The 27,374-nt window shown below is 35.2% G+C and overlaps 1 protein-coding gene across 1 annotated transcript in view; it reads right to left on the bottom strand.

The window, feature by feature from the left end:
- The window catches only part of ATRNL1 (attractin like 1), a 511,175-nt gene that overhangs the window by 243,151 nt on the left and 240,650 nt on the right, over positions 1-27,374 (bottom strand). The window contains exon 25 of the mRNA XM_068397981.1: positions 9,280-9,341. Coding sequence (XP_068254082.1) covers positions 9,280-9,341 — 62 coding nt within the window. The remainder of the gene's footprint in view (positions 1-9,279; positions 9,342-27,374) is intronic.

The raw sequence follows: 27,374 nt of genomic DNA, 5'->3' as shown, positions 1-27,374 counted from the left end.
TGTATATAAAAAAAATGAGATCTAAAAAGAAAAAAAAAATCTATGTCCATTAAATTTGCAAACAAATTATGAAATACAGAATTTGATATTTTCTGCAGTAACTTTCAAGAATAATTAGAAATTGAATATATTGTTTCTATTTCAAAATAGTTGTGTTTTCGTTCAGCTTTTTTTATGTGATTTTGCTGATTTATGCTAATTTAAGATTTACAATTAAGGGGGAAAAAACACTCATTTAGATGGTCAACTAGTGAATTTGGAGAAAAAGGGCTGCCAACCAATGCCACATTTCAGCAGCCTTCCAAACCAAAAGATTCACATTATTTCAAGAAATTTTTTTTATGCTTTCCCCTCATTCTTTTCTTTCACTGCACTGTTGCTCTAGTGCAGATGTTATCCTTTGATAATAAATCACAGAAATATAAAATTCATTTAGAGAGTCACCAAGCCATGTCAGCATTGTTTAGCATATCAGACTCAAATATAATCAAGAAATTTAATATATGGCTAAAGGATTTTTCCCTTCATTATGCAACACTTCCAATACCTTTTTGAAAGCAGCAAACATATTTCAAGTAATAGGTGTAAAAAAAAAGTCATAACTCTCCTTATTAAGAACCCTATTAACATGAAATTTTCCTGAAGACAGAATACGTATTTTTAGATTTCCAGGCCCAAGATGTAAGATTATTGTTCTGTAATTGTACTGTATAAAGAAAACAAAACCTCTGATACCTCTCAACCTGATACCTAGAATTTCAACTGAAAAGACTCAAGACATGTAAGGAACAAAATATAATTTTGAAACTTGTCTCTATTTAGCCCACAACCAGGGCTAAACAATAAGCAGTTATTCTATCACCCAATCTCCCCTCCCCAACCAATAAAGGGAATTAGGAAAAGGAGGGAGACTTGTGGGTTGAAATTTAAACAGATTTAATAACATAAGAAAGTCAATATCAATACTAATAGAAAAGACACAAAATTATACTTAGCTCATAGAGTGGTGGCAAGTCCCTCCATGGATAGTAAACGTTGAGAGCAGAAGGAGGAAGAAGAGAGCAGAACAAAGAACCCCAGCCACCCCCAGCAGCTTTCCCGTTTATAGTGACCATGACATTAACGCGACAGAATACACCTGTGGGCCAGCCTGGGGCAGCTGCCCTGGCTTTCACTGCTAATGGCCTTGATCACCATACCACAGCTGGCCACAAACTGAAACAAAATGTAACAGAAAATTCATTCTATAAACTTTATCCCCACAAAACCACGACAAAACTGTAGAATGTTTTCCTAAAATACCACAAAAATTATTGAAAACATAGAAAAACAATTACGATATAGAACATAATTGGGCCACATATGCAGCTTAAATCCAGATTTAAAAATGTAAATAGACGACGTAACTACTTTTTAATGTGTAATATTTAGTGCAGCTTTTGGAGCCCACAGCAGAGTTTCCATAATTTTCCTTCTTATTGAGAAAATGTAGCCCCCCTCCATTGAATCCCAAGAAACAGATTAAAAAACCCCAAAATCTTCCGCACAAAATGCTTCATTTGGTACCAGGAAATTTCACTGGAATATCTTCCAGTATCCGGGTCTGCATCAAAAGAAGGGTGACCAGCAGGTCGAGGAAGGTGATTCTCCCCCTCTACTCCACTCTCGTGAGACCCCACCTAGCTCTGGGGGCCCCAACATAAGAAGGACATGGAGCTGTTGGAGTGAGTCCAGAGGAGGACCATGAAGGTGATGAGAGGGCGGGAATACTTCTCCTATGAAGAGAGGTTGAGAGAGTTGGGGCTTTTCAGCCTAGAGAAGAGAAGGCTTCAGGGAGACCTTATAGCAGCCTTCCAGTACCTGAGGGGGGCCTACAGGAAAGGAGGAGAGGGGCTTTTTACAAGGGCAAGTAGTGACAGGACAAGGGGGAACGGTTTTAAACTGAAAGAGGGGAGATTTAGATTAGATATTAAGAAGAAATTCTTTACTGTGAGAGTGGTGAGACACCGGAACAGGTTGCCCAGAGAAGTTGTGGCTGCCCCCTCCCTGGCAGTGTTCAAGGCCAGGTTGGATGGGGCTTTGAGCAACCTGGTCTAGTGGAAAGGTGTCCCTGCCTGTGGCAGGGGGGTTGGAACTAGATGATCTTTAAGGTCCCTTCCAACCCAAACCATTCTGTGATTCTATTATTTTTATTAATATTCCATTAAAAAAGCTCATTAGATGAACTCCTTTAAATTCAGCTGTCTCTTCTCAAAAGTAATAATTAGATTTCATATTTTAGCATCTATGAAATATACAGCAGAACACACAGTCTAGCATTCTCTTTTCTCTCTTTCTCTGATTTATCACAACTGAACACAAGGACCCTGAATATTTCTCTACTGCCATAAACAGATTGCTCATTTTTTTGATGTCACTCACTTCACAGCATGCCATACTGACTGCATCTGCAAATACAGACTGGCAGAGTGCTTGAGAAAGATGCTTGTCACTTGCTATAATGGACAATGACATTATTCCTTAACGAAAAACCCTAATATTTTTTACTTCTTTTTTTTATTATTATTATTTTTCTTCATCAGCTTTCGCCCCACTTCACTATATAGTTGCATCTGAAAACAAACTTCCGAAGTTAACTTTGCAACTGGTACACATACCCTGTCATAAGAAGACAGAATTGCTTCTCTTTTGAATAAAATGACAAAAGCAAAATTTCAAGTTCATTTATCACAGATGAAAACTTGTTCTAGTTCTTTTGTTTAAAGTATAGTGCACTGGAGTTTCATAAAGAAGTGACCAGGATTAAACACACTATAAGATAAAGAGCTGTGAGGGCCAATGTTGTTTTAGTCTAAGAAAACAACTGACTAATTTGATTTAAGAAAATACAATATAAAGCATAGCAAATCAAAACACAAACACAATATGAACTATCTATGATGTTTCTTAACAAACAAAATACAATGTAGCTGTAAAAAGATGCATCCCTGAAAGGACAGCATGACAGAACTGTCTCAGAGTAAGGGAGCCTGCAGAGTAGTGAGTGTTCAAAAAAAGATGTACTTTTTTCAGGAGTCTTGGGAAGTATATTTCAGGTGCCACCTTCTGACACCTCTGGGGTGAGCACTACTACATAAGTGGCAGCTTTGATTCCAATGAGATTTTACAAAAGCATAAGAATTGACAAAATGTTTTTTTTAGAGTAGTAGGCTAGAGCACCATGCAGAATGAAGAGTGCAATTTAAGATTTTCTTTTTTTTCCTAAAAAAAAGACTAGGAAAAAAAGAAATCTTTCAGATCCTGTTATTGTCACGCAAACCTTCACCCTACAACTCCCCTCTGCACTTAACTTATTTCTAGTTATTATGAACTGAGCAGAAATGGGGATTAAGCACTTCACCAGGCACAACGAACAGCTTTCACTTACTGTATTTTATACACACAGGAAGTGAGAAACGCAAAATTTTAAATGCACCTACTTGAAGGAAGGAAAAGTCCATATCTGGTATATATCAGGCAAGTACATAGGCCACCTTCATACATCAAGCTAAGCAACTATTTTATACCTTGAGGAACAGCATACATTGAAATCAAAATACAGCAAGCACTAGTGCACTCACATGCAATTCCAAATGACTCAAAGGACAAACACAGAAAGAAGAAAAACAAGAATGAAATAATGGAAAATAGTTGTGTTCACCAAAGGATTAAATGACTCATCCGTTGTTTTGAAGAGCAACTGCTCCAGTGGTACTGGGGAATCTCCTTTGCCTTCAGGCCAATAACAAGTGGCTGCCTTCTCAGGAAATATGAATATATCAAATAACTCTACAGTGATGACAACGTTTCTGTGTGATTCACAAAGTGGAAGACACAAAGCTACACTCCACGATTCAAAACAAACATTTAAAAAAATCCAACTCAGATTGCCCGCTGCAGTACAGACATGCTTGTCCCACTAGAAGTCAAACAACTATTTGCTTCTAAGTGAGGTGAAAACTGTTTAATGCAACTCTAAGTAAAAATCAATCTGCCCCGAATGTAAAATCCATTTTGCTAAGATAACTTGATTTTCATATTACCAGAAAATATTCTAATTTAGATTTATAAGACTTCTGCATTTTCTGAGAAGCCAGCCATGGTGGATGTGATCTGATCCTGACACACCACATTTTGTCTTTCTTAAGGTCATCAATATTTGATCTCACAAAGATAAGCATGCCAAAATCTAGCATTAATTTATCATCTTTTATTTTAACAAAAACAAAACACAAAGCCAGGCAGACACACCAAAGGATGCCGGTATACAGAAGAAATTCACCCATTGCAAATTTATACCCAGAATGGCACATTCAGGTACTGAAGCTCTCAGGAGCTCTGGTACAATCTGCTGAAAGGCAGCCATCCACGCCCACTGTGAAACGCAACTGAAGCGACTGTTCTGGGATTTTGGCACGCACAGGCATACACGTGGGGCTGATAAATGTGGTTCTTCAGTAACTGCTGCATTTCCTATTGTGGCTCATGCTACTAGTCCTCATCCTAACCTAAATCCCCATCCATTCCTCCTGCAATAATCACTGGGTATATTTTGAATGTTGTTTTCTCTCACTCATAGCGCTCACAGAAAGATTGGTCAGAAAGAATGTGCCCCTGATCCTAAATGACCATAATTTTTCATAGGATTTCTTAAAACACACACAAAAGAAGGATTTTCAAACTTTTGAAGTAGCTGTATTTCTTAATATCACTCTACTTATTACAAATTGGAAATTCTGTAATTCATAACAGTAAGGAGACATGTTAGAAAAATGACTAAAGTGCACCACACCAGCCAGTCATAAAATCCACCAGTTGGCAGCTCCACCCCAAGAACTGAACCAGAGGCAGCAGAAGGAATCGTTCTGAGAGCATAAAGATGTACACTCAGAGAAAGTGCCTGATTAGTTAGGGGTTGGTATTATGTATTTGAAACAGGCTTTAAAAAACTAATTATGACAGTAGCAGTTGCATATAATTACCTATCACAGAAATACTAATAGCTAACCTTTGTCACCTGTATCGATTCCACGTTTGCCTGGTTTTTGATTATGAGACAAAACTGCAGGTCTTACCAGAACTCCTGCTTCAGATTCTTGAGACAAGAAAGTTTCTGAGAAACATGTGGCTACTGTTATAAATTCTTAACTATTTATTCAGAAGCAAGTTTAGAAATCAAGAGTTTCTTGGTGCTCAATTGTGGATTTATTCAAACACCACATAGTAAAAACTAATAAATACTGAACTTCCTCAGTTTTTATGCGTGATAAAATACAATCTAAAGAAAAAGTAAGTAACGTTCTCAGAAACTAAAGGTACTTCATATACCATTATGAAATGCCTAAAATGTCCTGGTCACCTACTCAGCTAAAACAATATATTCATGTAACACTTGAAAACACTAAAAACTTCTTTATCACTTACAGTTTAGGAAAAAAAAAAAAAAAGAAGCCAGGCTTTAGCTTACTGAGTGTTTAGGTCAGGGTAATACAGGAATAGACTTTCTGTAACTGTGGGGACTGAATTTATTCAGTATAAGAAGAAAGATCATTCACATTTGCTGCCTGTGAAATTTTCTAATGAGATCTGTACTGCTTCAAAGCAGGTGGAAAAAAAAAGTCACACAGTTCTCAATTTGTGTGACGGCTAAACTCTTCAAGGAACGAGCTAAAAAGCATTGACTAAAGCAACACAGATGCCACAGTTTCTACACAACTGTTAGGAATCTGTTACTACTCTTACATACCTGATTGCATTTCTATTCTTAGAGAAAAGGTCACTGAACCAGTAGATACAATGAAATCCTCCAGTATAAAAAGAATAAAATTAAATAGGGTGTTGGGTTTTTTTTTCATATAAATATCATGGTCTGGGGCCCTGCAGTTTCTGTAATATTCTGCTTACTTTTTCAAAAGAATTTTATTTCTATAACTTTTCTGTTCTAAGATGTACAACAGTATCTTGGTAGATCAAGCATTATAATTGTGGATCTAATAATAGTTTTTGCACTTTATTATGTACAGTTTTAAATAAATTCCTAACAGAACAATATTTTTAAAATAGTTGATCTTGATACATCAGGAAAATTCTAAAAATGCTTATTTGATGTTTCCGATTCAAGCAGTAAAATGTGCACTACCTCTTTTACTCTGGAACACTCACCCCATAAAGGAACAGTTTCAAACTATACTTTTGAATGGCTGTTAAAAAAAAAACATTATTGTCAAATACACATATTTGCTGGTTTGGCTAGGCAGCCAGGGTGAACAGGGTTATACCATGTGCTCAGAAATACAAAAAATGTAATACTAGATGGGAGAAATGGAAATGCACATTTATCAAAACAGGTTGAAACATGTTTTGTTATCAAGCACATTCAAATTGTCTTTAAATACAATTATTTTTTTTGTCAATAAACCTAGCAAGTACAACCAGGGTTATTACTATTACCAACATAATTTGCCACTACTTTAATAAACCACATACCCATCCAGTAAAAAAAAAACAAAACCAAAAACGAAACCAGAAATAAACCCAAAAAAAACTCCCCCCCAAAAAAACCCAAAAACTGCAACCAAACAAACCAATCCTTATTAAAATAATTTTGTTAGGTTACAAACTGTTGAAACCAAATTTTTGGATAAAGGCTTGAACAGTATCAAGCACTTTTGAGAGGATGTATTGATGCTGTCTTTGGGTATGACTAACTGTCCACTAGTGTGAAAAAAAAAAAGATTAGTTAGAAATATTCTGCAGCTTGTTTAGACTAGTGATCCTGTAGAATCAACATCCAATTTAATAACTACTGAAAGTTTTAACAGTGTCTAGACTGGAAACTTTTTATTCTAAATTTCTGAGTCTGGTTTTCTGTAAAGGACACACCAAGTATTTTTCCTACATTTATTTACAACACATCGCAACTACTAGTCCAGTGACAAACACCCTGACAGTTTCTTCTTTGGATCATTTACATGGACTGACCATTTGCTAGCTCTGACGTCAGTCAGGATGCAATGCTCGCAGCAGTTACAAGTCAGGAAAGTTGCTGTGACGTTAGACATGATTGTTTTGGTTCCATGATAAGAAAATAAATGGACTTCTAACACCTATGAAAATCCCTTGCCTCTGTGCGTAACACTGAAGAAAACACACAGAAGGTATTGGTTCGTGTCTTGGAAAGAGCCAGCTAGCCAAGCAATAGGCCTGGGCTAATCTTTCTAGCACATTTAACCAGCTTGGGAACACAATGCAATTAAATATCTTTTTTCATGCAGTTGTTTCATTCAGAACCAACTCGAGCTTCTCCTCTCCTCTCCCTTCCCTTTTTCTCTCAAGTTCTACTTTGCAAAGCATGAATCTACTGTGTGCTATTCTTTCTGTTTCTATTTTTTTCTTAGAAATATGAGAGCTCCAGCTACTAGACGTTCTGCCTGTGTCTACAGGCACCTTAACACCAATTCAGTTGTAGAAGAGTACCATACAACCTCACACCAAGATTTTAAGATACATTTTGATAAACACTATTTCTCATCACAACCTCCAACCTTTAGCCTTATTTTTATGTGCCTTTGAAGCGTACCCTGTCATTAAGTTTTGTACCTTGCTTGGATTACTGCAATGCACTACTCACAGCATTTCCTGATTCCTTCACATACTTCTGCAATTAGGTTCCTAAGATCGATTATTAACGTTATGCTGCAGATAGCTGCAAGTCCCTCTTTATCTGAGTGCCAGCTGAAAGCCTTGGTAATACAATTAGACTGGGCCTCAGTCAAAGGCAGTGGTAGGATGGCTGCCAGCTATCCTACAACCCTTTCTCTCAGTAAGGGGGATTACATTGGCCTTGGTTTCCAATTAGCTTACAGTTCAGGCAGTGTGAGCTCTTTTATCAGAACAAACCATATCAGATAGACCATCACACCAGGAGAGCTAATGCAATATATCTGTAGAGATGGCTTCACCATCAAAGAGCCTATAGCTCCCCTTTTCTTAAGCCAGCGTTAGGGCACAGAGGAGAAACAAATTGCTTTTAGTCTACCTCTGCTATTTGTCACAGGGTCCCTCTGTTCTATCATACTTGGACAGACTTTGCTTTCTTCTATGGGAGTTTATCTTAAGGTTTGCATGAGCATCATCATTTTTAGATTTTGCTGGTTTCCCAGAAAAAGAAAAAACAAACAAAACCAAAAAAAACCCATCAAAAACATCCAAACACCAAAACCCCAAAACACTATTAGACTGACCTTTAGGCAACTAGCATTTCATTGCTCTTACTGTGGTGAAAGAGAAGAAATGGGATGCTTTGCATCAGCTACTAAACCACTCTCCATTAGTCAATGCACTGGGTACAGAAGACTTCAGGATCTGCTCATTTCTGCCCCCTTTTAGGTGACAGGAATTAACAGAAGTTGGTCTGTTCACAGCATTTAAGGGTCTGATTCTTCAGGTACAGTTCCTCAGAGCATGGTAATTAAAGTGCACATAAAAGCTGTACTGTGAACTTGTGAAATAAACCCATGGCAGTTCTAGAAACACAGAAAGTCTGATGAACATAGTTGTCTTTCACTGTCCATATTTTCCATACACGTCATGGTTATTGGGGAAGACTTTCACAGCAAGATTTCAAAGCACCGTAACTAATCCATGTATATTCAAGTTTGTGGCATTTTATAAGACAGCTGAACTTTTAAGAAGTCTTTCAGTGGAGTTTTGTTCAGATCCTAGAATAGTTGTCCATTTTCAGCTGAAGCCAATTCCTGCATTGCTGCCACAACCAAATCTCATGCATCACCTACTGCCTTTCACAATTAATCTCTAACTCATTAAAACATTAGTAGTGAATTCGGGGTGCTTCATTAAAAACATCATTAATAAGCCATTGAACAGAACCATCATTTTTCATATTTCTTTAAAAGAGTTTACACAGAATTCACAGACAAATTATTTGAGTTTAAGTCAGCATAGCCAGCTGTTATTTCTCTTAATCACTGTAATATACAGTTCACATCCAGCTAATCTTTATGAGCTATGTGTGAAGATTGTACCACTGAGTATATGAAAGATGCCAGCAGCTGCCTGTAGTTACAGGGCAATGGCCTGGATCCTCCACTGGTGCAAATTAGCGAACAGTTTAAAGGCTTCCTTGCAGGCATTTCTTAAGATTAAGGAGCTGAGGAAGATACTGGACTGATGGAAAAGAATCAGCATAATTTCAGTCAGAAGACAGAAAAAGCAACTTACCTGAAGAACGTGACGAAAAACTGCACCAGATCCATGATAGTATTGTGCTGTGAGAAGGCAATCTGCAAATAAAACAGAAGTAAATTATAACATTTTCAGAGTCAACAGCTCTTTTTGGGCTGGGGCTTTATGGTTCCTTGGATTATTAGTTTCAAGTATAATTTCAGTCTAGTGCGCACACACCTGCACGTACCATAAAGTGAGATGAGCAATTAACTACCATGTCTTTGCCTGTGTCAAAATACAAACCATGGAATATAGTCTTCTATCGAACTAAAGTTAATAGAAATATCCACATGAAACTTGCTTGATATAAACAACGAAAACAACATGCAAAATATTAATAAATCATATTGATATAAATTGTCTTCTTTATAGTAAACTGTTTTAAATATCAATATTTTCCATTTTAAGTACAACACTGAAACAAGGTTTTAGAAATTACAAAAAATATCTCGTGCTTGAAATTAATAGATTTAAAATATTTTAATTGCATAATATTAAAATTAATGCATATGTTAATGTAAAAAAAAACAAATTTAAAATCTGGTGCATAATAAAACAAGCTATTTCAAAGCAAACTACTTCAAAGATGAAGTAACAAATATAGGCTACATTTTTACAGCCTCACCAGAACATGCATTAGTTCAACTCTTTACTGTAATTTTTCACAAAGATTTAATAATTATCTCTAAGACAGCATATACACACAGCTGCACATTCACACTTGCACGCAATAGAGCCTATAATTATTATTATAACTACTTTTTGCTAATGTTAAGGACTATATTTAATATTTAAGTTATATCTACAAACATCCGCAAGTCCCTGTATTGTTCAGTGTTTCATAGTGTATAATTATCAAACTGAAGATATACAGAATCTTCTACTTTGAATTGCACAAAGTATTTATCTAACTATATTCCCAGCCTGTTCCAATAATTATTGTTTTTAGAGATCTTTGTGCATTTAAGATCTGATCTTGATGAGTAATTACACGAAATTACTCTGATTCCCTTTAACAGCTGATTTGTGAACTTTTGAAATGATAACTCATGATACTCAAGAATATATATTTTTTTTTTTTTGGTCAAAAATATAAGGTGATCTTTAGTATTATAATGGTGTTATTGTGCTTTGTATCAGCTAAACAGAACTAACCACAGGTCAGATTACTTCAAGTCTACAGAAGGACCAGCATGTAAACTGCATCATTCCAGGAATAAGCATGGGGGCACCATCATGCAAACACATCTATCAAATGTAGTTTCTCCTTCCTCTTCACTAATAATGCACAATTGCAAGCAATGCAAACAATTCTATGAGCTCTGGAATTCAGTACAGGAAGCAGATATTTCCAATTTCTCAGTGTAAATTATCAGGAAAGATATTTGATAAATGAATCAGAATACAATTTAGTGTACTAAACCCCTTTAACTTTAGGAATAGTGTTATCAGAGGTGCTTTTTCTATCAATATTTCTGCCTGGATTTTTATCTGGATGAACTAAAATATTAAAAAATTAATTTTCATGTAGAAACTTATAGCGCACTACGTTTGTATTCCATTAGATCAAAGTAATACCAATATACAAAATAAACGCAGATACATTCTGAAATCCACAGTCATAAAATCTCAAAGACAGAATGAAAAGATTCCTAAGTAAACATGTTATATATAGGTTCCAGCTCACAGTCTTAAGAGATAGAAAGGTACATGAAGAAAAAGCTGACAGGTGATAAATGAGCTGTGGTGATTGCTCCAACAAGCATTACTGATATGTCTATCTTTTTTCTATGCCATGATCAAGACTTTGAAAAATATTAAAAAAAAAAAACAAACCAAATCAAACAAACATAAAACCCTAAGAAAGAATGTAAGATCTTTAGATCTCGTGACCTAATTGGAAGACAAGGCATTGTGACTGCTGACAAATCTTTTATAGCAATTGAAGATTCAAAAGTCAGATATCCAGCAGAATATGCCAGAGAGCACTGCACACAAGGATGCATTGCAATCAACATTTCACTGTATGGTGTTTCTTAATTTTTGACATTTTGGTTACATGCACGATGTAGGAAATAAACTATACACTGAATAACGATGGATGGAATAGGTCTGTTGAAATAGGAATAACTTTTGAACACAGGGATTTTTCCAACCTTCAAAAGTTAATGTCTGCAGGAACAGATTTTTTTTTTTTTTTTTTTTTTGTCCCCCTGCTCTAGATACTTCATGTTGTGCTCATCTTAGCTAACACATGCAGCAATAATAGAGTCCTACAGAACAATAGGTCAAGATCTGTTCCACCACAAAAATGAGGCAATCTTGGAAGTTTAACTTATGGACATCTTTCATATAGAAATACTAAGCCTGGCCTTATCATTTTGTGTTTTAGTTTGAAAAGTATAGGTGTTAGGAAGCCATCTCCGCAATTCTAAAGAAACCAATCTAGCAAAAGGAAAAAGAAAACGAAAATTAGGCACACCAGGAGTGCACTAAATCAAAATTCCACATTTGCAGTACACATGAACCGAATCCATTAAAAGGTTCATATATTCAAATAATGTGCACAAAAAGCAATTTTAATCTATGCTCCATTTTATGACATTAACCACTAATGTAAACTTCTGTCTGCTCAGGCTCTCAGACAATGAACAAATACTTCCGTTAATACAGTTCTTTCATCTTCCACTGTCAATAAATTAAGAATGAACAAATAGGAGAAACTAAAATAAATATATGGTAAAACTCTGGTAGATCGTCCAATTATTAGACCTGGAAACATAATACAATAAGGTCAGGCATAACCCAAACTAAACTGCCTGGACTGTGTTGATTATGTATGTTTAAACCCTACAGAATTATTACTTCCTTCACTATAGTCAAAACTGTAATTGAATTTCTTCTTGGATAAACTATTATACACTCCCACACTGGTACTATGTACGTTCTGAATCAAAAGACATGGATATTGACTGGACATGAAGACTAACTCATGTTGTCTATCCTCTTTCACCCTTTCTTGAGGAACACTTTTTGACCAAGGCAACTTTAGGCAACAAATATAAAAGCTGAGGAAAATATTTGTGCAGATGGGCACATTTTTACGTATAACACTTTTATCATGAAAAGGGGAAAGGTCAAATACTGTGATAATTTGGAAACAGGATGTTGGAAAATTTAGATAGATAATAAAATTTCACGTTTACTATTTGTCGGATAAAATGAAGTTTAGGTATATACTGTGCAGAAACATGACTGCAGAGACCCAAGCATAAACTATTTAAAAGACATTATTACATACTATGTAATCACTGGAAAAAAAAACCATGGATATCTCTAAACTCAGTAAATTCATAATTACTGAATAATCAGTAATTACATAACAAAAGATCAGTTACTCTGATTTTTTTGCTTAAATATAACTACAATTTTGGGAGTTTTTTCAGATAGGATAAAAAATGGTAATGACTGTTCTTTCACATTGAACTTTGAATATGAAAAGTGACCTGCACCAGTGAAAGGTAGATGGCAGGAAGCTCTGTCCTTTTCCCAAAAGAAATATTTAACAGGCAAAGCAGAAAATGTATTTTATTTTCCTTTGGAAAAGAAAAATTCCAAGTGAACATTGCAAGAAAAGGACAAATTTACAAACAATAAATCCAGATTACTTCTGTCTAAACTAGAGAAACATTAAACACTTTCACATGGAGGCTAAAAATGCCACACATTTATTCTATGTATCTGCTTTCCTAGAACTTGAAAAGGAAATCTTAAAGAAAATTTCTCTGAATTTTGCCATGTGAAACATGTCACATCTAGTCACATGTGTGAATCTAGTCAAAACTAGTCAGCTAGTTTATAGCAATCAGCAGAGATATGAAGGCATTTCATAGGTGAGTGACTCTGAAATAGACATGGGACTCGTATAATGTGGAATTAATTACCCTATGGAGCTGCCATTTCACTCTGCTAACAACACAGGGAGTGTATGATTAGTTTAAACTATAGATCTAATGTCAAATTTATATTCTAAATAATGTTAGGTGAGATAAATTTCTCCCATAGTTTCTAAGTACTGATTGGGTATTTCTGCAAAATAACATACTGCTAAAATAGGAAAAAGAAATATTTCTTCGTAGGATGAAATGATCAGAGAAGCAATATGGAGCTAAGTGCCTGCTGGCAGAACCCTACTGCTTTCTACTGTGTTGATGTCAGTAAAGAACTTAGTCTAATGTCAACAAACAGTCCTCCCAGATGGTAAGAATTAGTGATAGTAAAACTTTCATACTGATAACATAAACAGAAAATGAAAGATAAGTTAAAAAAAAAAATCAGACTCTGAATCACAGCCTTCACATCAAGATTTGATAAATAGCTTCCATAGATTATCTCTGCATGCTGCAAGTCCTGCTTCTCATGATGGCATTACACTAGATTATCGAAATATCCATCCCTTTCTTTCTCAAACAATATAATAATTACAGGATATTATTTCCACTATTCAGAGCCATGAGAGGCTAAAAGACAATCTAGGTTTGTATTTAAGTGAGATGAATTACAGTCTTAAAGAAGGTTTTTACAGCTGAATTTTTTCCTACCTTGCACTTTGCCTATTAAATTCAATACATATACACTGTTATTTTACTGCTTTATTTAATTTTGTGTTTGTGTACACATATGAACAAATACATACCACACAGTTAATAACCTCCAAGAAGTGAAGGAGAAAATCTGTTATCTAACTTATAGTTTAATTCAGTATGCAAAATATCTGCGTAATGATTAATACAGGTATTATTAAGAAATTGAAATATTGAGTATTAAAGTCAATGAGAGAATGAAAGAAAATTAAAAGGCATAAAACAAGGGCAAAATGACATTTTCAAAATTAAATTAAACAAAGATGAAAAGTAATTGACACAAAGACCTATAGTACCAGAAAGTTATTCTAGACCTAAATCTTTGCAGGATTGAGTTCTCCTACAAACTGAGGTGAAACAGCAGATTTCGAGACAACTTCTTCCGAAACTCTGGCTTTTAAAACCTGGCTAGATTAAACAGACAGGTAAGAAAATTAAATATAGAAGTGAAGGAAATGCAGTCAGGGAATTTGTCAGGCAGAGCAGAATGACTAAATTCTACAAAGAGAAGCATTGCATGATAATATGGTTTTATTCGTCAAACTACATTAAGGAAAAGCCATTTCTGTCACTTGCTAGAATCAGATTTCTCTCTCTTCAGCTTTCTTGTTACGACTTCTTATGACATCTTATTATTGTTAAATTAAAGAGTCTCCCATTAGGAAGCTGCACCTGTTATGGAGTGTGCTCCTGTATGGTAGCATCACAGACTCATAGAAATGTGGACTGGAAGAAACAGGCTCATGTTGTTCAGCTTCCCATTCAAAGCCAGGCTGTCAACACCAGATCAGGTCAACAGTGTCTTTTTCCAGATAAGTTTTGAAAACGTCCAAGGATGGATATTCCACAGCCACTCCGGGAAACTTGTTTCAATGCAGCATTGCTAACATAATTTATTTTTTCAAGGTTCAATCTGAATCTTCCAAGGTGCAGCTTGTGACCACTTTCCCTTGTTTTACCACCTGCTACTACATAGAAGAACTTAGCTTCATCATCTCTCTAACTCCTGCACAAGTAATGGTAGCTGACTATTAGAGGCTCTTTGCCAGACTAAATAAACCCAAGCTCCACAGCTTCAACCTAGCTTGTGTGCTTCAGGCCCATAAAAATCTTTGAGACACTTCTTTGATACCCTTTCTGAACTGGGATACCAAAAATTGGAGTCTCATTCCACATGCAGCCTCACCAGAGCTGAGTAGAAGACAATAATTTTCTCTTAATGAGGCCCTATACTTGGGTATTGCCTGAACTGGAATGAGAGCATAGTGTTGGCTAATATTCAAGTTGATGCTAGGTAATTCCATCCTGGTTAGGGCTCTGCACTTCTTGTCAGACTTCATGAGGTTTCTGTTGGCCCAATCCTCAAATTTCCTAAGGCTGTCCTGAATCAAAGTGCTACTGTTTGAAGTATCAAACTCCCTCCCTCTCACTATCAAGCCATCTTGGTTTTCTGATAAACAAAACACATTTAATGTTGACATGTTTCAAAGTAAAATAGATTCTTGATCCTTGATGCTTTTTCTTTTTTTAATCTGTAGAAGCCGGTACCAATAACAGTTGCACTATGGATAAAACAACTGCATGCTCCTCTTCAACCCTCTTAAAAAAATTCCATGGTCCTCTGACCTACAGTGCTACCCTTACAATTCATGCTCAAATAAGCATGTGTTCAAGTCCCTTTCTGATTCATTCCTATTCAAAAAACAATCTCCATTCTGACAATGTAATTTAGATTTTTTCCTGTCAAACCTAAATTACCTCAAGCACAGGCTGGTGATATCACATCTAAAGGGTGTGAGAAACAAGCTGGGTGCTGCACAGTAATACTTTCATTCTCATCTAGTGTAGCATGATCAATGGGCTTGCAAAACATCAGGAATCCTTGCCCATAATAGAGAATTCTATTCAAAGAACTGGTAGACTACTATGGCTCTAGAATACCATAAGAAGTCAAAACTGTAAATTATATTTATTCAAAAAATAAACACAGGAAATCTCCAACTTTATACATTGTTTATGATTCTACACAAACCAGTTGCCCACACAGATTAATTTCACTCCTCAAAGTGCTGTATATTTCTGAGGAAAAATGGTTCAATAAAAAATATTGCATTAAAAAAATAGTAACATGACTCTCATTTAACACAGGAAAACTAAAGTGCTATCTCTTCTCTTCTCAAAAGAGAGTCTAAAAGATACCTCCTCAAATGCAATAGACCCATATGATGTTTTCATCAATGTCAAAAGGGAATTAGTGGTGCAAGTTTAAATCTGCTGGTGCTGGCACACTACTATCATATTGCTCTGGGAAACTGTGGCTAAGTTGATGAAGCAATTTAGATTTCTTCCAGGGTTCTTATACCCAGAAAAACACCTAAACAGCTAATTTTAAAAGCACATTTCTGTAATTACTGATGCGTTGGGATGGCTATTTGAGATATATATTTTGTAGAATCCACGAGACTGTTAAAATAAAAATTTCCTGGAGGATGAAGCCAGAATCACAGAGTCAATACTACTGTGTCAGGGTATATTTAACTTTATAAAGTTGCCTGATGAATCTGAGAACATGTCACTGAGGTGAAAGGGTCACTTCCCAGCAGTTATCATAAAGTGCAGAGGGTGGCTCAGAATTCTTTCCCACAAGAAGAGTTAAAAAAAATTCAAGCAATACAAAGTTCCAGCACATACCAGTCAGCACAGCAAGACCTCAGCTCTCTGTAGTGAACCTCGGACAGAGCACTGCAGGCACAGCTAGAAAAGCCGCCAAGCTGTATCTTCTTAAGTTGGGCAAAAGTTTCTGTTAGGGTAGCTAAAGCAGACATCTGTAATGCCTGACTTGCACTAAACCACTTCACCTACACTTGACACGCCAGCCTGAAACCACTATTCACTGACCCTTGACTCAGGGAATTCTTCTGCAACATCATGTGCACCCATCACTGTCCTGCCATACCGCACATGTGGACCCAGAATTGTACAACAAGAATAGACTGTTGTGCTCCTTAGTTTGCTCAGTCCATAAAAGTTAGCACTGAAGCAAATTGTCTATACTTTTTTGAATGGAAATGCTCACAGACTGGGCAGAAGCAACCCGTGGAAAGTGCATTCAAATGAAAGTGGAAACATAATTCTGTGGAACACAAAATGTCTCCTAAAATGGCAGACTTTGGTAGTCATTCCCATGTCTATTACAATGTACCTCTGATGGAAATATTATTACTTTAAACCCCCCACTTTCTCCTTACAGCCTACAGGAGAAAATGAACAGTTTGGAGACAAGGCTGCAGATGTCTTAACTCTGGTAAGTCTGTACATCCTTCTCTTCTGATCTAAGCAAGGGGTATTGGATGTTGTGGAAGGATACACAAGTGTTAAAATGCTATACTTATTTAAACTTATAGGCAGTTAATAACCTTGTACTTGCCTCTACTAAAATGCATACTGTTCAAATGAGTCTAATTTACAAAGCTATCCAGACCACCTAGTATAACTGACCTTTTATTATTTATCAATATGTAATTTGTTTATTGTTGTGGACTATTAAACAAAATAAAATTCAAAAGTAATCCAATCAAATTAGAAAACGAGCAGCTTTTCAGGGGCAGGGAGTTCCCTTAAGAGTGGTCATAGAGCAACTGATTTTGGCTTTTCGTCTTTAATGACTGGATTTCAGTTTTACAGGGGCGTAAGTAAACTGGAGTTCAGAAGCAATGTTACTCTGTATAGAAATCTAAACAGTGGTACTGTACCACACCCAATGTATTTGAAGAGCATCTGAGATTCAAGTTAGAATGTCTGAAAGAATTCACAGTGATCATGCATTAAACTATTTTCAGTTTTAAAGAGACTAATAGCAGTCTTGTTTCTACAAGAGGTTACATTTAAACCTAAAACCAAATACAATCTTATTTTGTGAAGAGTGAATTGTTTGTGGGTCAGCTCACCAAAAAAATGGACCCTGATTTTACATTAATAAAAGAAAATCAGATACCTATGCAAGGAGATACATCTACATTATACAGTTAATCTGGCAAGCACAAACCTAACACCCTGGAAAACACTATATTGCTCAAATTACCAGTGTTTAGATTTCAATCCTTCAGGCACCTAATACAAAATCCTAATTACTGATTACAGAAATGAGAAAATAATCATTTTTGACAGGTATTTCATATGAACTAAGGAATAAATGATTTCAGAACTTACTGATTATTTTTTCCCTCCATTTTTAAAGTAACTCAATTTTCTTTAGACATGGATTAGAAATAAGATTACTCAAAATAAGCCAAGTAAATATTAGTATTGCAGTGTCTGGGAACTGAAATATCAACTGAAGAAAACTGTTTATTTATTGAAAAGACTGATTTTTAAACAACTGTTTTTATATACAGCATTCAGTGACGATTTATTAGTACACAGAAATTGCACCCCCAAAAAAAAGCAGAATTCTCATAATCTTAAATTTATAAACATGAAAAATGTCCTATTTTCTTTCCTGCATGGAAAATATTTTTCACCTTTCTTAAAAAAAAAAAAAAATCTACACTGAACTATTTGAATGACTGTAGAACTTAATATGATGGCTATGACATTTAAAGTTCATGCCTATGTGTATGTATAGAAATACACATAACAGACAGAGAAAATGTGCTGCTAAAAAGGATAAGATTTTTTTCAAAATCCACTAAGTCTTTATCTTCTTAAATATACAGTAGAGCTGGTTTTGCCAGTCAATCTACTAGTTAACCCACTGGTTGGTCTCCAGCCTAATAAAAATGATAATAAAATTTTTATAGGGCTACAAAAGCTGAATTTTTAAAATTTATGCAATGTTTTGTTCATTTTAGAAATCAAATTCTTGGTTAGAAAATGCAAAACATGCACTGAATTTTGCATAAAGATCATGCCATTCAATGTAATGTATGTAAAACTAATTGGTGAGATGCCAAGAAAAGGGCAAAGCATTTTCTTAAACATGAAGAGAGTCATTTCCCAAAGTTTATTGTTATAAATGTAGAGCATGCTATAAAGCTGTTGGAACTGTGGAATAAAAATTTTGTATTTGCAATAGTACTTTTCTTGATCACAGTGGATTAGCATATTTATGAGGTTACTCAGCCTCAGGTTTAAATCCACAAATCAAAGGTTTGTATCAGCATGGGTAATGGATTACACAGAAGTCTACGGCCTATGATATCCCAAAGGTATCTGTCTTTCAGAAGATTTATGTATATAATACCACTTTGTAGAAATTACGTTTTCTGATCTTTTGCATGGTGCTTGGTGATTCCCCTCTCTAATGTGTAGCACAACCAAAAGCAGCATTCCCTTCAGCAGTGAAATTCATTGATGTATCTTCTCGTTCCCCTCCCCACCTATTGATAAGGCCATGAAAGACGGAGGCTTTAATTCCTTGATGTAAATAGCACTACTACAATGAGCAGAAGTCATTGTGAGCATACTTGATGCAATTAAACTTCTGAAAAAAGGAAGGAATCTGTATTCCAGCAGCTGTTCAGACAACAAATACTTGAATTTTGTTCATCCTATTAACAGCACTATCATAGAATAAACCTAGAATTAAAAAAATATTCTCACTTTTTTCTCCAGAGCTGAATGCTGACTACATTACTATTAATGGCAAATACCTACTGACTTCCTTTTGGCTTCAGAAAGACCAGGATTTCAGAGCAGAATGCTAAGACAAGAAATCAAAACGCTTAGTCCTGCCTCTCATGAAAGACTAACTAGCCAAAAGATATGTCAGGAAAGTAGCTCATGTAGAAGGGCTTTTTTAAGATTATGGGTACCCAAGTGAAACTTTATCACATCATTGTGAAATGATGACAAATGAAGACACAGAAACTTCATTAAACTATACAGAGAAAATATCCATCAGCTTTATTATTATTATTTCAGTTTGTTACTGAAGATCCACATCTAATAGGAAGAGAAACTGAGGTACACAAAGAAGGGTGTGGGAGTCAGTTACATGTGTGTGCATGAGAGTGAAGATAATAGGACACATACTAACCTATATGATTTAGAATATCCAACCTAAAAAGATATGAGGAAAAAATGAAACAGATTAAGCTTTCTGTATTGTTTGTATATTCCACTGAAGCAAAAGTGTGAGGTTTTGCATGTTGACTTATCTATCCAAGGAAAAGACTATTCTAACAGATCTGCTGATGAAAGAACAACAGATCACACTAATGTGAAAATACTAATTGCTTCAAATAAAGTAGAAGTGGTTAACTGACCTAAAAAAAACCCTCAGCATACTAAGAAGGAAAATATAACATGTAAGGAAGAAAATGAGTTTAATGCTCTTCCTTGAAGAGGTGATCAAAACCCAGAAAGCGACAACTGAGACTTTTACAAGATAAAATGAAAATTGAATGAAGAGGATTAACAGAACACATTGTGATCCAATTTTGTTATGTTAATTTTACTCTTTCATTGAATTTTTATCCCTCATTTGAAACTCCTATTATATTGCAAGCTGTAATAAATTTGAAAAAAAAAAAAGTAGAGACAACTGACAGCTCTAGATTTTACTCAACATGGTAATACATTCTGTGGAGTCAGGGTGATATATCATTGATATATCATACCATTGACTGATACGCTGTCAGATCCAGGAAAGTATTTGTAAAAGATGCAGAGAAATGTGTAATGCTAGCAAGCAGGAACTTTTGATGTCATATTTTTTAATAACTTGCAGTAATTAGGTGGGGAAAGGTGGATGAGTAACTGGGTTTCACGCAGATTCAGAATTATGCAAACCAGAGACAAGAGCAGGAGCTGCTCACCTGAAACCAATTTCCAAGAAACTAGGCCAGCTGTTCTAGCATTTTTGGCAATGACACAGCAAACTACACTGATGTGTACTGGCAACAGTCACTTCCATGAAACAACAATGTTTGTAATAAAAGCTCTATAACTGAAATATAGACAAGACAGTGTAATATATGAGACGTATCACCTAGAACTGTGATCTTGAAGGCTACCTGCCGAGTTCAGAATGGGCTATTCCCACCTCATGGACAAATGGCAAGGCACTTCATTCACATTCTCCTCAATTCATAAAGCCTTTAGTTTAGAAGGAAAAAAATATTCAAAGTTGTCAGCACTGAGAGTACTTTCCATTCTCACTTTTTTAAAACTGTATTTTCAAGTATATTTTCCAGAAGCTCTGTTTAATTAGGCATGTGAAAATGAAGAGTAACCATTTGAGTGTTGAACAACTGTAACAAAATCCAAATCCAAAGAAAATAAATATACTTTTTCTGCTAGAGCACTTTATGCTTTCAGAGACCAAAGTGAAATACTTTTCAAGAGCCCTACATAATTATAATGTTGGCCTGAACTCTGTTGAGACATAGGAAGTGCCTTTTTCTTTCTCATGTTTAATACTTCATACCAACTTAAGGCAGAAATATTAACATCTGCTTTTGAGGGTACTTGTTCAGCTATCTAGATTCTTTTCATTTGAGTAGGAGCAGAGAGGGTGTCTGCAGAGCAGAATTTGATCCCAAAATAATGAATAACATCTGAACAAAACAAGTACATGAGTCAGGGCAAAGATCCTGCATGAAAAAAACGTTCAGAAAGATAATGAATTCAGTTTCTGTTGCACAGACATGTACTTTGGAATTCTGAAACACCTCATTTACTGTACCGAATCTATATGGCAGCTGAGTTAGGCAATGAGTAAGAAACCTATTCGGAAGAGTAAGTCAAGTAAAGTTTGGGTATTTTCTAGCCTTCCTCTACGCTTCAGTAAAATAATTTCTACTTTCAACTAGGGATATGTTTCAAAAGTGCAATATAGTAATTTCTAGGAAATCCTTTCACAAAAATTTGTTTCCTAAGAATCAAAGCTACAGAATGTAGCTCTGCCTGTCCTACATGAACAGCTTTGGACTCAAAGACTGATTTTAAGCATACTGCACAGAAGCTTAAGGGTCTTAAAAATTCAGTGCCTACAAGATTCGTAACAAGAGTACAAAAGAGGGCCTTAAATACACCAGCTGAAGGAAAGACATCTACACAAATGGACACATTATCAGACATCACAGAAGCAAATGGAAGAAAATACTTATAAAAGCATCAGTCACATTAATTTTAGACATAATGTCAGGATGAAGTATCAGGTTTTCTGCAGAAACCTAGGAAATTTGAGGTTGCTGCTTGCTCCCACAGCTACTCATCTCAACAAGGTGGTTATTGGCTGAGGTGGCCCAAAAAAACATAAACCACTTTTTAACATCTTTTTAGGGAAAAAGTACTTTTCTAAAATGTGAAAATGGAAAAAGTTTTTGCTAAAAAAAAAAAGTGAAAACTTGGTTTCACCCTGAAATATTTTCCTGGAAAGTTTTAGAAATACAAAACGCAATTTCCCCCCAAAATTTCCTACAAAATCATCATATTTGACAAACTCCAATTACTGCACCTGAGCAGGCTTTTGTAAGAGTGGTATTGAGCAGTGCACAGAGGAACAAATATTAACAATGCTGTCCCCAAAGAGATTAATACCTTGAAAGACAATCCGGACTATCTGGCTTCAAGTGCAGGAAGGTGTTGAAAAATAAAGTTAAGAAATCAAAATCATACTGTTTACTCCCTGCAGGGTGAACTTTCTCACGTACAGGTTTTAAAGGTATCTTTCTTGCCAACAGCCATATGTAACAGATATCCTCAGAGTATTCCAGGAAAGATTTCCAGTATGCTCTCTGAGACAAGAATACTGCAGAAAGATATCTTCAACTAAATGCATTGACTACACTCAAAAAGAAGGGTTGTTTTTTTCCCCCAATGGTTACAGAAATTGCCAAGATCATTACATTGTACCCTACACCCTTCTGTCCAAATGAGAACTTACTCATGATTTTCACTGAGACAAGAACATATTTATAAAAAAATAGAGAAGATGTTGTATATTCATTATTTCTGAGAACTAATGTTTAATTGCTTTCTAACTGCAAGTGAGTTTGTTTTGTAATTATTTTATGCATCTGTAGAGGGCTTCATGCTGATTTATGTTGTTTACTGAAATCTTGACTTAGCCTGTTGGGAAACAGTTCAACGAAAATAAACCATGTGACCGTATTCAAAGGTTAGAGGGAATTTTCACAAATGAGATGTTCTATACAGCAACATTATTTCAGTACAAATACATTCTCAATAATCATTTTTTAAAAATGGTAAAGTGTTTTATATATCATTTGCCTTTTCAAACCTGAACCTAAAGCAGATCAAATTCAAATACAGGAAATTCCATTTAAACATAAGAAATTTTTTTACTGCAAGGATGATCAAAGATGGAAACAGGTTACTCAGGTAAGTTGGGTATTGATTCTCCGTCCTTGGACATATTCAAAACCTGACTGGACAAAGCCCTGGACAACTTCCTTTAGCTGATCCTGCTTTGAGGGGTCAATCTCCAGATGGTCCTTTCCTACCACATTCATTCTGTGATTTGATGATTAGGCATGATTATCTCCCTTCTCACAGGTTGTTAGTATGGGTTATTACGCCCCTGTGTCAGTAACAGGAGACAAGACACGAAAAGGATTTCTGAGAGATTTTAATTTTCTTTCCATTCTTCCAAAGATGACAAGTACAGAGACATCCACATTAAAACAAATACTACCTAATCCAAACTTAGCCTTTTCCATGTATTTTACCAAAAACACCCACCTTTTTATTAATTTCAAAGCAGTTTCATAAAATAAGAGACATCTTGCGAATGTCTACTGATGTTGCCCCCCGCCAAAAAAAAGTACCAACTGATATTTTGATAGAAACAGAGTGACCATTGGAAGTTTGTTATATCAAAAGTTCCTGAAAAAAAAAATGCCCTGATTCAGGTAATGACAATAAATGTTTAACACTATGATGTAATCTAAAATATATTTACGGCAACATGCTATTGCAGAAGCACTAATATAATGCTTATAGTTTGTAAAGAGCATTTCTATGCTTTTTCACTGTTGGTCTGAAGAATTGCATTGTGAAGCGATATCTATTCAATGACTCAATCTTTGTACAATACCATTCATTTAATTTTAAACTACCTGATGAGTTAAAATTGTTTTTCCTAATAGACAAGCTGGAAAGCTGATCACATTTTATGACAATTAATTGAGTCCACAAACCTGATGGCACCTTTTTGGCCTCTTTTGCTGTTCCTTGATTAGGGATTTATTAAACTGCTTATTATTAAACTGTTGTAATTTAGAACATTTATAACAACTGTGTGCAGTAACTGAATGTTAAACATGTCCTTTACATGAATTAGGTGAACATGATGGCAGGTCTAACTTTACATAGAGAAAAGTTAGAATGTTCAAATTTATGTGATATAGGAAAACAGGAATGTGGAGAACAGAACAGGGTGGTCAGATCTAGTCTCCCACAGTGAAAGGCATTCCATCGTGATGGCTGGTTTACTAAGGTCTACAGAACACTTAAGACTCATGCTGTAACTGAGACACATGCTGCATTTGGTGGGATTCAAAATAAAATCTTACAAGGGAGCAATTAAGGAGGGAAGAAAGCAGGGAGGGAAGATACCTGATAGATATCCTTGGAGATATTAAAAACACATCTGGATATAGTCCTGGACAACCTGTTCTAGCTGACTCTGCTTGAGCAAGGGGGTTGGACAAGAAGACCTCCAGAGGTCCCTTCCAACCTCAACCACTGTGTGATTCTGAGATACCAATAAAATTAAGAGACAAGAGCCGAAATTGCTGTAGTAAGCCTATCTTTCCCTGTCCTGATTCTTGGTATGCATAAAATCTTAACTACAGTATTAGAATTCTTTGCACTTAGTTTAGAAACTCAATAGCTGCAAAATTCAATATAGAATGGTAATGAAAAATAATATAGATTGATATATGCTATGCACATATACACATGGGTTGCTTGAAATATCACAGATATCAATATCTCTACAACTGGATCTACTGGAAAATCTATTAATAAGGCTGTGGCCAGCATAAACTTTCATAAAGCTACCACACTAGAATTCAAAAAAAAGGAGTTCACGATAAAACGCAATGACAGTCACCAGCATGTTCTTCATGTGAGTCACAACATGAAATTTTAAACCATCTGATTTGCACAACTAATCTCTGGTGATTTATAGTTCTTACATTCAATCAAATTCAGAAGTTTAACAAAGCACAGGAAAAATAGTCCCTTCACATGTCTGCATTTGTACTATACCAGACTTAGCTAAAATTTCTCTTTATTACTAAAAACAGGAGTCTTAATTTCATCATCATCAGTATTTGAAAATATCTTGTGCCAGTTCAAAGATTGGATTAAAAAAATAGGATAGAGAATGTACCAATTAAAATAAAGAATGACCACAGAAAAAAGCAGATTAGATAACACACTAGGTCTGCTTTCCCTAGAGAGTCTTCATACGTACACACACACATATTCTCCTTTCAAAGAAAGGATATTTATGAATTATAGTCAAATTAAAATTGAAGGGAAATCTGTATACGGTATATCAGCATACCAGAAACATAATTATTTTCAGACCAGACCTAGAATTTCATTGTTATGGAAAGAAAGTCTCACATAGCTTAAATATTGAAATGTCCAGAAGGCAAAGCATCTTGAACTATGTTTTATTTCTCAGAATGAACACTAGAAATGAGAAATTCTAAAAAAAATGTAATATGCTCGTGGGGTGTTTTTCTTCTTAATTCATATTGTAAATTATCTGAACCAGGATTGCCTTATCCTTCCCATGGCAATTCAGGATCTTGCCTTTTCGTACTCTGGTGTTTTAAATATGTATTGACTTTCAATTTCCAATAATGCTAATATACAATAATAAGCCATAGGCATTAAAGCTTTAAAACGCCTCAAAATTATCTTAGAAAAAAAGCAAGCTTCTTCATTCTTAGTTGATACATTTCCAATGTTAGTCTTAAAAAAAACCCAGAAAAATACAATTAATCAATTCTGCTTAATATCCTTCCAAAATTAGCAAACTCAAATGAGAGATTTTAAGTGTTCTGAAATTAAAGATTAATGGATGTACTACCAATAAATCCTCGTGTATCTTTTCAGTCAAAACTATATAAAATGTAAAATGTCGCTCTGTTGTAATCTTTATGTTCTTTGCTTATTTATGTTTGAATAATTTATTAACTTTTTCTTTATCATGAAAAAAAAAATCTTAATGCCAAGGATGAACACATCTCAACATTGTATCACACCTCTACCAAAAAAATTTCTGATGCCTTCTATTTATTAAAGGAAGAATTTCTCCTTATTTTCCTTTGCATCTTATCTACTAAAATTCTATCTATTAATATTAGTGACTCTTCAAGGTCTCCAAATGTTCATTGTGCTATAATTTAAAAGCCTGACAGGAATCAAAGATACCAGAACTCAAGTGCTATTTCAGGTCAACTCCTTTATTGAACGTTGATAGGTTTTGATCTGTTTCCTAGGCAAAGTCATTATACCAATATTCCATCTGACACATCTGTTAAAGATGTTGTTTTTGGAATGTAAGAACTCTGAATAAAGTGAAAGGCAAGTTACAAGCCTTGAATCAAACCAAAATCTTAATCATTTTCCATAATTCCTTCAGCACAATTTATCACACCTGTGGTTTTTATTTAAACTCCAAACTGACGAACAAATTTCAAGATCAAATATTCCAGCAACAACGCATCTATTCTTTGGGATAGGTAACTTCAAACAGATGAGATAATGATCTTAAATTTTATTCAAAGGAGTTATAATAAAATCACACAATATATTTATTAAAAAAAAAACCTAATGTGTTATGAAATAAGTGATATTCCCAATTTCACATTTTTACCCTAACCTGAGCTTATTTGCTGCATTTTATATTATATCTTGAATTTGCAAAACCTGATACTCAACTGTGGATTGTGACCAATTACTGTCAACCTGCGTGTGTCTTCATACAAACCTCCAAATTCCAATTTGTTGTCTGAGTACTGTAGAGAAAGTCAACTAGTACACTCACACTGCACTTTCAAGAGGAGACAGAATAAGCTCTGAAACACTAGATAAGAGACAGAAAAAAACTTAGGTAGTGGTGGCGACTTGAAGATTATGCGAGTGAAATGCTATGGAATAGATATTCGCTAGCAGCTTCAGAAGAAAAGAACTAGAAGACATGATTCTGTACTAAGAAAGGACAAGCTATTATGCTAAATGGATTTATCAAAAATTTGCTAGTGTGTTGAGGAAGCCAGGTTTTCAGGGTCTATGGTATGAGTGTTTGTTTGTCCACAGACCTCAGTACTTGTAGTTCATCCAAGACCGATCTACTAAAGAATAGAAAATCTCTCAGAAACCTTTACTTCTGTGGATCTGACTGTCCTAAAAAAGCTGATTGTCTGGGGGAGTAGATCTTCCACAACATTCGAATCG

Source organism: Nyctibius grandis, chromosome 4 (genome assembly GCF_013368605.1).
Source record: "Nyctibius grandis isolate bNycGra1 chromosome 4, bNycGra1.pri, whole genome shotgun sequence".
Classification (NCBI taxonomy): Eukaryota; Metazoa; Chordata; class Aves; order Nyctibiiformes; family Nyctibiidae; genus Nyctibius; species Nyctibius grandis.
This window is presented reverse-complemented; position numbering and strand designations above follow the sequence as displayed.